Genomic DNA, 12,299 nt, shown 5'->3' on the forward strand with positions numbered 1-12,299 from the left:
GGCCCAGCCGGCGCGCGGGCGGCGCGCGGGGAGCGTCGGGAGCGGGGCGGCCACTCGCGCCTCTGCATTTCCCCCTCCCCGCCTCCCAGCCGCGACGCTCTGGGGCTCCGCCGCCGACATGGGCGCCGCCGCGTGGGCACCGCCACACCTGCTGCTGCGGGCGTCTCTCCTGCTGCTGCTGCTGCTGCCGCTGCCGCTGCCGCTCCGGGGGCAGGCGGCGGGCTCCTGGGACCTGGCCGGTTACCTGCTCTACTGTCCCTGCATGGGTAAGGCCTCCCGAGCCCCCTGCTCTAATGGAGAAACTGAGGCCCGGGAGGCGGAGCCACTTTTGCGAGGCGCCTACTGACGCCTCGTCAGGTCCAGGAGAGACCTCCGCAGCGGGGCAGGGCATGCTCTTCGCTGCCGTAGTTGCATGGGTACAGAGGGGCCACCGGTGTTCAACTTGCCATTCGTCGGACGGGAGAAAGCTAAATGACTCACTCGAGGTCTAATCCGACTCCGAGACCAGTAAATGGAGTTTGTAGGGCAAGACTTGCCTGCGCTGTCTCGTGGCAGCTTACATTTCATTTAGCAAATATTTATGTGCCACCTTTTTTTTTTTCTTTTTGTCCCAGACGCTGCCTTCTGTGCCGGTGGTGAATGAGACAGATAAACCTCATACATACCCTTGTAGATCTTTCATTTTAGGAAGACAGACAATAAAACAAAGTGTCTTTTTTTTTTTTTAAGTACATGAATAATTTGGTACAAGATGATGAAAACTGAAGTAACAAAAGATAACAAGGACTCTTAAGAACCAGTCTAGGGATGCAATTTAAATGGAATAGTGGATCATCACTGTAAAATTCAATTCTTCTGACAACCCTTCAGTGGCTTGCATACCTGACCATGGCCGTCATCTTGCATGATTTGGCTTCCACTCTGGTCTTCTCCACACCCCTTCTCCTTGGCCCTCCAGCTATAGCCACACTAACTTGCTTTCTTCTGTTCCACACACACACACACACACACACACACACACACACAGGTCTATGAGTTACTCCTCCTTCCTGGAACACCTTCCTCTAATTTTTGCACCCCACTCCCACACCCCCTTCTCATACTTGAAGTTTTAGCATACTTGTCACCAAAGAGGACTCCATTGACCTCTACTCAAGTAATTTCCTTAGTCTCCCCATCACCAGACATTTTCATTTTCTTCCTTGCAACTATCAAAATCTATCGAAATGAATTTGTTTTCATGTTTAGTGTCTCCTAACCTGAATTAGGTATGAGTGCCTGGAGGGCAGAGATCTTAACCTTGCTTGATTTTATATTGTAACAATATCTAACTTTTTTTTTTTTTTTGGTTTTTTCGAGACAGGGTTTCTCTGTGTAGCTTTGGTGCCTTTCCTGGATCTCGATCTGCAGACCAGGCTGGCCTCGAACTCACAAAGATCCACTTGGCTCTGCCTCCCGAGTGCTGGGATTAAAGGCCACCATCACCCGGCTCATCTAACATTTTATATTGTTGCATCTGGAACATTTTTGGAATGAGTGAATGGATGCCATATTGATGATAGCTAAGTGTGGTTGCATACAACTTGAATCTCAACATTGGAAGCTAGAGACGGGTAGATTTCTGTGAGTTTAAGGCCAGCCTGATCTACATAGAGCGCTCTAGAGCAGCCAGGACTACATAGTGAGAACCTGGCAAAAACACCAAACAACCAAAAAAAGGCCTTGTGTGTGAGACATTCACAGGCTGAATAAACAGCCAGTGCAAAAAGCCAGAAAGTGAAAAAAGACATTTGAGGGGAAATGACAAAAGTAAAAAGTAAATAACCCAAGTTGTGGGTATAGCTCAGTGGTAAAATACCCAGCATGTTCCACACCCTAGGTTAAATCCCCAGCACATAAATAAATACGTAATCTGATTACACAGCTATAATCCTAGCACCCAGGAGGTAGAGGCAGGAAGATTGTCACAAGTTCAAGGACAGCCTGGTCTATAGAACAAGTTCCAGACCAGCCAGGACTACACAGACCCTCTCTCAAAAAGAAAAAAAAGTAACTCAAATCCATGCTGAGAGCAAGAGAACTGGATAGGAGTTGACGAAAGTGTCTTAGCAAATGAGGTATCAGGGTCACCCCCCCCCCCTTCACGTGTAATTAAGTGGAAACAGGTCAAAGGACACTCCTGGCAAAGAAAACAAGTAGAATAGGGATTATAGAGCATGTTAGAGAAATAGCATGGAATCTGGGGTGGCTAAGGAATGTCAAACCTGGAAGTCTAGACTTTCTCTTAGGTGCCAGTGTTACTAGCTCACTTTGGTGACTTGCTCGGGGGCCCCACACACACACTTCTTGGAGGCACATCTTTTCTGAGCCCTTCACACACCGTGCCTTTAGTACCCCAGGCCACTCTACCCACAATGTACCATTTCTAGGGCGCTTTGGGAACCAGGCCGATCACTTCTTGGGCTCCCTGGCATTTGCAAAGCTCCTGAACCGCACCTTGGCTGTACCTCCCTGGATTGAGTACCAGCATCACAAGCCTCCTTTCACCAACGTAAGTACTTGTGCTGACTTCGGCCCCTGTCCACCCTTCCCCGTGCTGGCTGATTTGCTTGACTCCAAGGCCTCTGGGTTTTTCTTCCTCTCTGGGCTTGTCTTGTTCTCTACCTAGAATTGTCTTCCTTGAAATGGCAACTCTCTCACCCAGCACCTGCCATGTGCTGGCACTGTCTGAACACTGCAGGAGGATTAGCTCATTCTTTCCACAGCTCATCCTCGAGGAAACCCAGGTTTAGAGGAGTGAGGTAACTTGCCTGAGATTGCACAGCTTCTAGGTAATACTTGAATTCAATCCCAAGGCTGCCTACTTCTGGAGACTGTGTCTTAAACCGAAAGCCTCCATTTCCAGTCCTGATTACCCTACCTTAAGTCCATCCGATTGGTCAGTAATAGGTGATAAGTGCTCTTACAGTTTTAAAAGAGAGACTGAGGCATGGCTTAGTAGTATGTCCAAGGCTACCAGCCTAGGCAGTCTGGCTCCAGTGCTGCCACTCATCCCATTGAGGGGCTCCCTGGGCGTGATGTTCTCGTCGTCCTCTGATACTTAGCTTATTCTTTGTGTCTTCCAATGGCCCTCTGTTTCGTTTTATTCACTGTGCTGCCAGAGACCTGGATGTAGGAACTTAATATTTAATGAATTGACTTTGAAAGTTTAAGTAGTTAACAAAATTATACTTAGCATGAACAAAACACCATATTTAATTACAATGCTTTTTCTCTGCATATATTTTATTTTCTCCTTTGCAGGCATACCTCTTTTTGGAAAGGCTTCCCCATTCCCTGCAGTGCTATGGATTAGACCCAGGTCTTAGGGAAATGTTCTACCACCAAGCTGCACACCTATCCTTGAACAGCTTATTAACAGAAGCTAAAACCCAGACTGCAACTTAACTTAGTCATTTCCTAATTGTATAGCCTCACTATACACAGAAAGATACTTAACTTTTCTGTGCCTCAATTTCCTCATCTTTACAGTAACCTGTGATGACTAGCTACCTCTCATGATGAGGACTGAATGAGTTACTCATAGTAAGTGCCTAGACCCTGCCTCATGCCTTCCTCTTAGAATCAGCTGGGCTCCTCAGTATACAGAACTAGGACACAGGAAGTTCCTCAGCTTTTGGGATCCTCAGATCTGACTTGTTAGGCTTTGCTGATACATTTAAGTATTGCTCATCTGTCTGTCTTGCTGGCTTGTTGCATCCTAGCCTTCTCAGCCAATTGTCATACTGAGTCTCCACTTCTTTGCCTTCTATGGGTTTCTCAACCTGTCTCAAATGAGCTTCCAGTTCCTAAAGTGACTATTCTCACTGAGGTCACCAGTGACCTCAGAATTGCCAAATCAAGGTTCATTTCTCAAGCTGTGTCTTACCTGACCACCCAATGGCTCCTTATCCTATGAGCCTCTTTTTCCTGAATTCCCCCTCCTCCCCTGGCTTCCAGGACATTGCTTATTCCTTCTGCAGTCCTGGCCTCAGCGAAGAACTATTTTTTTGTACCTCAGTCGGAGATCCCTCTCTTCACCCACAGTTCTGCTGGTGCATATCCTCCCTCTGCTTGGTGTTAGCTCTGTGGCTCAAATGAGTCAGATGAGCAGATCCTTATAAAAGACCGAGTACAGCACCTGGCACTAAGTCAGCACTCAGTGAGTAGTAACTGCTGCTGTTACCATTACCTTGCTTTGTTATAGGTTCCTATCGACTGGCTTGGCATTAACTATTCTCCTTATATCTCCAGTACACCTCCGGTACAGGTTCTACTCTGACCACAGGCTTGTGTTTCTTACTTTTAGACACTCCAGTCTGCTTAGTTGTCACAGAAATCTCAGATTCTGAAAGCTGGAACTGAACTTGCTATCCTTACCCACAAACCTGTGTCACCATCTGCAATTCCAGCCTCAGCATACACCACCTCCATTCCCCCGGGCACCAAGCTAGGACTCTAGATTTCATCCTGAATGCCGCTCCTGAATACACACTCAGCCCTCAAAGCCTCAGCTGCATCTTCTTTGCTATCTAGACCACTTCGTTTCTCACTTAGACGTATAGGAGGTACATATTAACTGCATGCTTAATACACTGGTTCATGCCTAAAATTCTGGCTCTTGGGAAGCTGAAGTAGAAAGATTGCTTTGAGCTTAAGTCCAGCCTGGGCTACATGGAGATGTCTCCAAAAATTTTTAAAATACAACTAAGTGAATAAATAACGCATTATTGAACAAACACAAGGATCATTATAGTAGTTTCGTAATTCCCCTCCCTCTTCTGATCTTATGTAGTCAGTGTATTTTCTTCTCTGTCAGCAGATCAGTTCTTCCAAAAAAGGCAAACCTTGGCAGCTGTGATGAAGGCCTTTAAGTCTAGCACTTGGAGGCTGAGGCAGGAAGATTGTAAATTCAAGGCCAGTCGGAACTACATACAAATACCAGGCTAGCTAGGGATATGTAGTGAGATCCTGTCTCTTAAAAAATTCCTGTCTAGTTTCAGAAATGCTAGTTTCAATTCCCATTCTCCTAAGCTTTTAGATTGAGAATATACAGTAGCATAGCAAAGGCCCTGAGAAGTCCTGCTGCAGTAAAGAAGCCAGTTTAAAGCAGAGTTTCCTAGATCTCTTCAGCTCTGGAACCCGATTGATTGATTGATTGATTGATTGATTTTTTGAGACAGAATTTCACGGTGTAACCCAGCTGTCCTGGAACTCAGTGTGTAGCCCAGGCTGGCCTCGAACTCACAGAAACACCTGTCTCTGCCTCCTGAGTGCTGGATTAAAGGCATGCACTACCACACTTGCAGCTCTGGAACATTTTTACTGCAGCTGAACTATTGGGATATGCTTGAGAAACCTTGACATGTAGAATGGAATCCAAATTTTGTTCCATGGTGTTCTAAGAATATATTTAAATTAAATTTAAATTTCTTTTTCTTCTGTTTGGGTTTTTTGTTTTTGTTTTTGTTTTTGGGTTTTTTTTTTTGGCTTTTTCAAGACAGGGTTTCTCTGTGTAGCTTTGTGCCTTTCCTTCAACTCACTTGGTAGTCCAGGCTGGCCTCAAACTCACAGAGATCCACCTGGCTCTGCCTCCCGAGTGCTGGGATTAAAGGTGTGCGCCACCACTGCCTGGCTTTTTTTTTTTTTTTTTTTTTTTTTGAGACAGTCTCATGTAGCCCAGGCTGACCTCAAATATACTATATAGGTGTGAATGACTTTGAATTCCTGCCTCTTACCTCCAAAGTGCCAGGATTACAGGTATACACCACAACTGACTCACTATTTTTTTGAAAAAAAATCTAAAAAATTATGATGATGAATATAACCGTCATCCATGAACCCACTTGATTAGAAGTAGTCCTCATGAGCATATTCCTCTCCTTCTTGCTTCATCATTTCTATTTTTATTTTCCTTTCTTATTTTTATTTTCTGAGACAGAAGTTTATAAAGCCCAGGTTGGCCTCAAACTCCTGCTCTTTCGCCACCATCTCCAAGTGGTCAGATGACATTCATGCACCACCATGCATGCTTTTCTGATTACATGCATGCCTGGCTTTTCTGTTAGGAAAAGAAAGCATGAATTGCAGGTAAATTCAGTGAGAAGTGTGCTAACCCTGGTCTCGGCCCTGGAAGCAACTACCCTCCTGGCCTTTCTGATTTGACTCCTACTTCATTCCTGTGCTTCCATTGAATCACTGAGTGTTGCCATCCACGTTTCCTGTAGAAAGTATCAGAGCCTCTCCAGGGTAAATTCTTTTATAGAAGGAGCACGTGGTACGGACCCCACGTAGTTGTCCCAAAGCAGGCACTTCTACCAGCAGCCATGTGGGCCATAGAGCTCAGTTTAGTACATTTGTTTCAATGATGAAAGTTTACTTTAAAATTCTGCTCTTATGAAAGAAGGAAAGCCCTTAGCTGCAGCCTACCTTTTCAAAGCTACTGGGGAGGCCACACGTCTTTTGTATGTATGGGCTATTTGGGTTTCCTTTGCTGTGTGATATTCACTATATCACTTGCCTCTTTCCTTGTAGATCATCAGGCATTTTGAACACCAGAGATGTTGCTGTTTGTTCTTGAGCTGGAAGATAGCTTCTCTCAGTTTGTCTTTGTCCTAACTTTGGTGTCTTGTGGCTGTTGTAATGGGGATGAAGCCTAATGCCTCATGCATGCTAGGCAGGCACTCTACCACTGAGCTTGATCTGAAGCCCACCACAGGTCTCATCTCACGTAGTCTGGGTCTTAGAGTTTATAGTTTTAGCAATGCCAGTACTATGGAGATCTGTACTCCTCCATTTTCTCCTTTAGCTCCATGTGTCCTATCAGAAGTACTTCAAGCTGGAGCCCCTCCAAGCCTACCATCGTGTTGTTAGCCTGGAGGACTTCATGGAAAAGCTGGCACCCACCCACTGGCCCCCTGAGAAGCGGGTAGCATACTGCTTTGAGGTGGCAGCCCAGCGAAGTCCTGATAAGAAGACATGTCCCATGAAGGTAGGGCCTGTTCTGTATCCTCTAGGCCCTTGAGGTGGCAATGTAGGGAAAGAGGGAATTTGATCTGTTTCTGGCCTTTGTTGGTAGTGTCACCTTTGGCACACTCTTCTCTGAGCTTTGTTTCTACCTGCTGTACCTGGCTCATAGAGAGTAGGCCATATGTAAGAGCATCTGGGAACTAGCAGGGCGGTGGTGGCATGTGCCTTTAATCCCAGCACTCAGGAGACAGAGCCAGGTGGATCTCTGTGAGTTTGAGGCCAGTCTGGTCTACAGAGCGAGATCCAGGACAGGCACCAAAACTACACAGAGAAACCGTGTCTCGAAAAGCAAAAAAAAAAAAGCACCTGGGAACTGAAGTGCTCTCGGTAATAGTAACTAATGCCCACATAGCAGTTCCACGTGCCAGATACTATGCTGGCAGCTGGATGCATATTCACTCCTTTACTCCTCAGAGTGCTCCATGCAGAAGGTGCTGGTGATGTCCTCGTGGTATAAGGGAGGCATGGCCAGCATGGTATAACTTGGCTTGTTGTACACTCTCTTAACTTGAATGCTCTCCCACTTCTCAGCAGTTAGACTAGGAGCTGTCATGGATAATTAGTAGAAATTTGCATTTCTGGTACTTTGTGAGTATGATACACCCCAACATTTTTTGGTTCAAGTGGTAGAAAAGCTATAAATTTTGAAAGCACCTAGCTTGTACCCCCTATATTGGTTGCCCTTATCAGCTGTCTGACCTTGGGCACATGTCTTACCTTCTGTAAGTCTGATTCCATCTTGAAAAATAGCATACTGTATTAGCTTAAAGCTCTGGTTCAGTGGTTCTCAACATGTAGGTTCCAACCCCTCTGGGGTCAAGTGACCCTTTCACAGGGATCCATCCGTAAGACCATCAGAAAACACAGATACTTACATTACGATTCATAACAGTAGCAAAATTACATGAAGTAGCAATAAAAATAATTTTGTGCTTAGGGGTCACCACAGCCTGAGGAACTGTATTATAAAGCGTTGCAGCATTAGGAAGGTTGAGAACCACTGCTCTAGTTCATAGTTCCAACTCACGGTCTTCTTTGCCCCACCACTACAGGGTTAGTGGAACATGACATGGGAACAGAATCCATTCCTTCAAACACAGCTGGAAACCAAAGGAGGCAGGAGCACTCCCCTCAGCCCTCAGCCAAGGGGCCATCCTATAAGAATTCTTCACCAGGTGTCACACCATCCATCTCCCAGGGCCCTCTCTCTGCAGTTCCTTGGCCTCATACCCCAGTAGCTTTCCCTCCTGTTGAGTAAGCTTTCCACCATTCTCTTTTTGCAGGAAGGAAATCCCTTTGGGCCATTCTGGGATCAGTTTCACGTGAGTTTCAATAAGTCGGAGCTGTTCACAGGCATTTCCTTCAGTGCCTCCTACAAAGAACAATGGATCCAGAGGTACGTGGAGGGGAGAGCAGTACTGAGTTTAGGGAGAGCTGGGGCTCAGAGCCATCCCGCTCCTTTCTGGCCTTGCTGCCTCTACTCCACCCTCTTGTAAGAGACCAAAGGTGCAAGCCCTGTGTTCTGTCTGTTGAACTTGGGATCCTGTGTGATCTGTTTCCATCTCATCGCCTGACACAGCGGGATGTTGACCTGCCCCAAGGTTGAGCAAGAGTTTCTTGGCTGATAAGGGATGTCATAAAAAGAACATTGTTCAGTCACATGCATGTCGATTTCCTCCTCCAGGCGTGAGAATCACTCCCCTGTTGTCTTCCTTTTCACAAGGTGAAAACTGGAAGCATTACCTGGAGAACAGCTCAGGTGCAGACTGAGAAGTGATGTCACCCTCATAATTACTAGCTAGGCTTTATTAATTGTGTGCCATAGGTTAGCAGGACACAGGCACAAGCAGTGAAATATTTATGGAGCGTCTGTCATGTGTGAGACACAGTATTCAGAGACCAAAGGTGTATGTAAAAATGAGGATGGCCCAACCCTGGTCTTTGGAGAACCACAGTCTAGTCAGATTGATAAACTTAAGTGAGGAATCTGTCATTGCTCTAGCATTGCAGAAAAGAGCCTGGGCTTAGATATCAGAATGAGGGCTGCTACAGACCTTGCCTAGCATGTGTGAGGCCCTGAGTCTGTCCTTGGAACCACTACCACTACCACAAAACAAGTCAGATTAAAAGCCAGGCATGGTGGTGCATGCCTGTAATCCCAGCACTCAAGAGGCAGATCTCTGAGTTTGAAGCCAGTCTGGTCTACAGAGAGTTTTTCAGAACAGCCAGGGCTACCCAGAGAAAGCCTGTCTGGAGGGGTGGGGGTGGGGAAGCAGATTAGGTTCGGAGGTAACAGGAACACGTGGCTTCCGAGTGGTCCTTTAGTAGACCTGCAGTAGGCTACAGTAGACAGGGGTGAACACTGTGAGCTCAGACTCAGCTTTGCCTCTTTCTTTAAAGATCTGAGGGGCTGGAGAGATGGCTCAGCAGCCAGGAACACTGACTGCTCTTCCAGAGGACCTGGGTTCAATTCCCAGTACTGACCATGGCAGCTCACAACTGTCTGTAACTCCAGTTCCAGGGGATCTGACACCCTCACACAGACATGAATGCAGGCAAAATACCAATTCACATTAAAAAAAAGAAAAAAAGAAATGAAAAGAAAGATTGAAAAATCATTCCAGGTCTCTGGTCCCAATTTCTACCTTGGTTTAAAGAGCACTAAAGTATTTGCTTCCTAGCATAGAAAGTGTATGGTGCATACTAAGCAACCAGTCAGCTGTCATTCGCATGCTTTTTATGTTAATTATGTCTATAAGAAAGTTCATGAATGGCTATTATTATCAATTTCATCTTGAGAATGTTGGGAGTTAGTCTCAGGACCTGACACGTTGTTAAGCCCTGTATCACTGAACTACCCATTCCTTCAGTCCTCAGTTTTACAGAAGGAAGCTGAGCTCCATGAAGTTCAGTAACCTACCCGAGGTGGTAAGGCTGGCACATAGCCAACTTGGGTCTGTATGTGAGTCTTCTAAATATAAGAGCTAACACATATTTCATGCCTGCTGTATGCCACATGTTCCTAAGCCTTGGAAGGTTTAAACTCAGGATTAATGAGTCTTTGGGATGATATTGTCGTCTAAGATGTACACATAGAAGAAGCAGAGAAGAGTGAAGTCACTTGTCCAAGGTCATGAAGCTTGAAGTAGCAAAGTTGTACAAGTCTGACTCAAAAAAAACTCCCCCTTTTTTTTTTTTTTTTGGTTATTTGAGACAGGACTTCTCTGTGTAGCCCTGACTGTCCTGGACCTCTGAAGACCAGGCTGGCTTCAAAATCACAGAGAGCCTGTCTCTAACTCCTGAGTGCTGGGATTAAAAGCCTGTGCCATCACCGGCTTGGACAGTTCTTTTGGCTTGGGCTGTTTTGTTTTGGGCTTGTTTTCCGTTTTATGGGGTCTCTGCTATACAAAGTTTAAATCCAGGTTAACGTTTAATATCTTGGAATGAGTGATTTAGAATATCCACCACAGACTAGATAGTTTTTGTTTGTTTTGTTTTGTTTTGTTTTTAATAAAGAAACAAATTGCCAGGCATGGTGGATCACATCTGTAATTCTCACATTCAGAAGGCTGACATAGGAGGACCAGGAGTTCAAGGCCAATATGAACTACGTCAGTAAGTTTAAGGCCAGCTTGGGCTACATGAGACCCTATCTAAAATCAAAACAGCAAAATTAAATTTATTTATGATCTCACTGCCGCAGGAGCACCATTAGTCCTTTAGTAAGTGCATTTGTCCTTCTGCATTTTTATATCCATATACACATCTACATATATTAACAGAACTTGCCGTTTGCTCAGGCTGGTCTTGAACTTGTAAATAGTAATACTAGCAGGGTCAGTTTCAAACATGAAAATATGAGAGTTCAAAAGAGTGACTAGCATTATATGTATGTATATTTATGTTGATGGAATTTTTGAGTTTTTTTTTTTTTTTTTTTTTTTTTTCGAGACAGGGTTTCTCTGTGTAGCTTTGCGCCTTTCCTGGAACTCACTTGGTAGTCCAGGCTGGCCTCGAACTCACAGAGATCCGCCTGGCTCTGCCTCCCGAGTGCTGGGATTAAAGGCGTGCGCCACCACCGCCCGGCTACGCCACCACCGCCCGGCGAGTTTTTTTTTTTTTTTTTTTTTAAAACCACGGTAAGTGTACAACTCAGTGACACTTTGTGCGTCGCAGTGTGCAGCCATTGCAACCCTCTGTCTCCAGAGCTTTTTCCTCTTCTTAACCAGAGACTCTCGGTAAAGGCTAATTTTCACTCCCCACTTCCCCTGCCCCAGTATAAGTGATTCTACTTTCAGTCTGAACTCACCTATTCTAGGAACCTCAGGCATTGGATGGACAGTCATGTAGTATTTGCTATTTATGTCCAACTTGTTCATATAGCATCTTGTCTTCAAGGTTTGTCAGTATTGAAGCATGTGTCCAAATCTCACTCTTGCTAAAGCTGAATGGCACAGTTTGATTAGCCATTCATCTGTTTTTGTCTCCCACCATGTGGATTCAGAGGATCCTTCCAGCTCTGCTGGTTCTCAGTCTGTGAATCCTGTGGTAGAGCTTCAGTTTGACAGATAACGTTGTATGTTTATTTGCTCTTGGAAGTTTGTGGGCCATTGTGTTAAAATTATCCTCATGTATAAAGAGCAGGTGTCTAAGTATATGGTGGTAGCTTTCTGTCCTGTGACAAAAGCCTGAGAAAGAAGGAAAGGTTCATTTTGACTCATGGTTTCAAGGGTTTCGATCCATTGTCACTTGGTTCTGCTACTTCTGCACTTGTAATTATAGCATGGAGCATGTGATGAAACAAATCAGCTCACATGGTGGACAGGAAGCAGAAAGAGCCAAGGAGAAGGACCAGGGACAAGACAAGACCCTTAAGGGCATTCCCTCTGTGTCCTACTTTCTCTAAGTAAACGATGCCTCCTGATAGTCCATTCAACTATGAGTCCGTTGGGAATTAATCCATTGATAAGGTTGGCAATCTCATGTTCTAGTCACCTCTGGGCAGTGTTGCACTGGGACCAAAACTTCAATACATGAGCCTTTGAAAGCTTTCCTATCCAAACTGTAGTACATTGCTGGTCTTTCTCCCAGGCTGTAGCCTCTCTGAGAAGACATAGAGGTCATATGTTATTGGCAGGGCCTATGTGGCTAAATCTATGAAGACCTGAAGGCTAACCCAGACCTCCCATGCAAAGAGCAGGAGGGAAAGTGTCTTTCATAGCAGGGACTTT

At 45.3% G+C, this 12,299-nt stretch overlaps 1 protein-coding gene across 1 annotated transcript in view; it reads left to right on the forward strand.

The window, feature by feature from the left end:
* Positions 1–42: 42 nt before the first annotated feature.
* Positions 43–12,299, forward strand: part of Pofut1 (protein O-fucosyltransferase 1) — a 29,930-nt gene continuing 17,673 nt past the window's right edge. Inside the window, exons 1-4 of the mRNA XM_052723484.1 lie at positions 43–266; positions 2,430–2,551; positions 6,848–7,030; positions 8,352–8,464. Coding sequence (XP_052579444.1) covers positions 119–266; positions 2,430–2,551; positions 6,848–7,030; positions 8,352–8,464 — 566 coding nt within the window. The 5' untranslated portion in view covers positions 43–118. The remainder of the gene's footprint in view (positions 267–2,429; positions 2,552–6,847; positions 7,031–8,351; positions 8,465–12,299) is intronic.

Source organism: Peromyscus californicus, unplaced genomic scaffold, assembly GCF_007827085.1.
Source record: "Peromyscus californicus insignis strain IS unplaced genomic scaffold, ASM782708v3 Scaffold_7__1_contigs__length_154581171, whole genome shotgun sequence".
In the NCBI taxonomy this organism is placed as follows: Eukaryota; Metazoa; Chordata; class Mammalia; order Rodentia; family Cricetidae; genus Peromyscus; species Peromyscus californicus.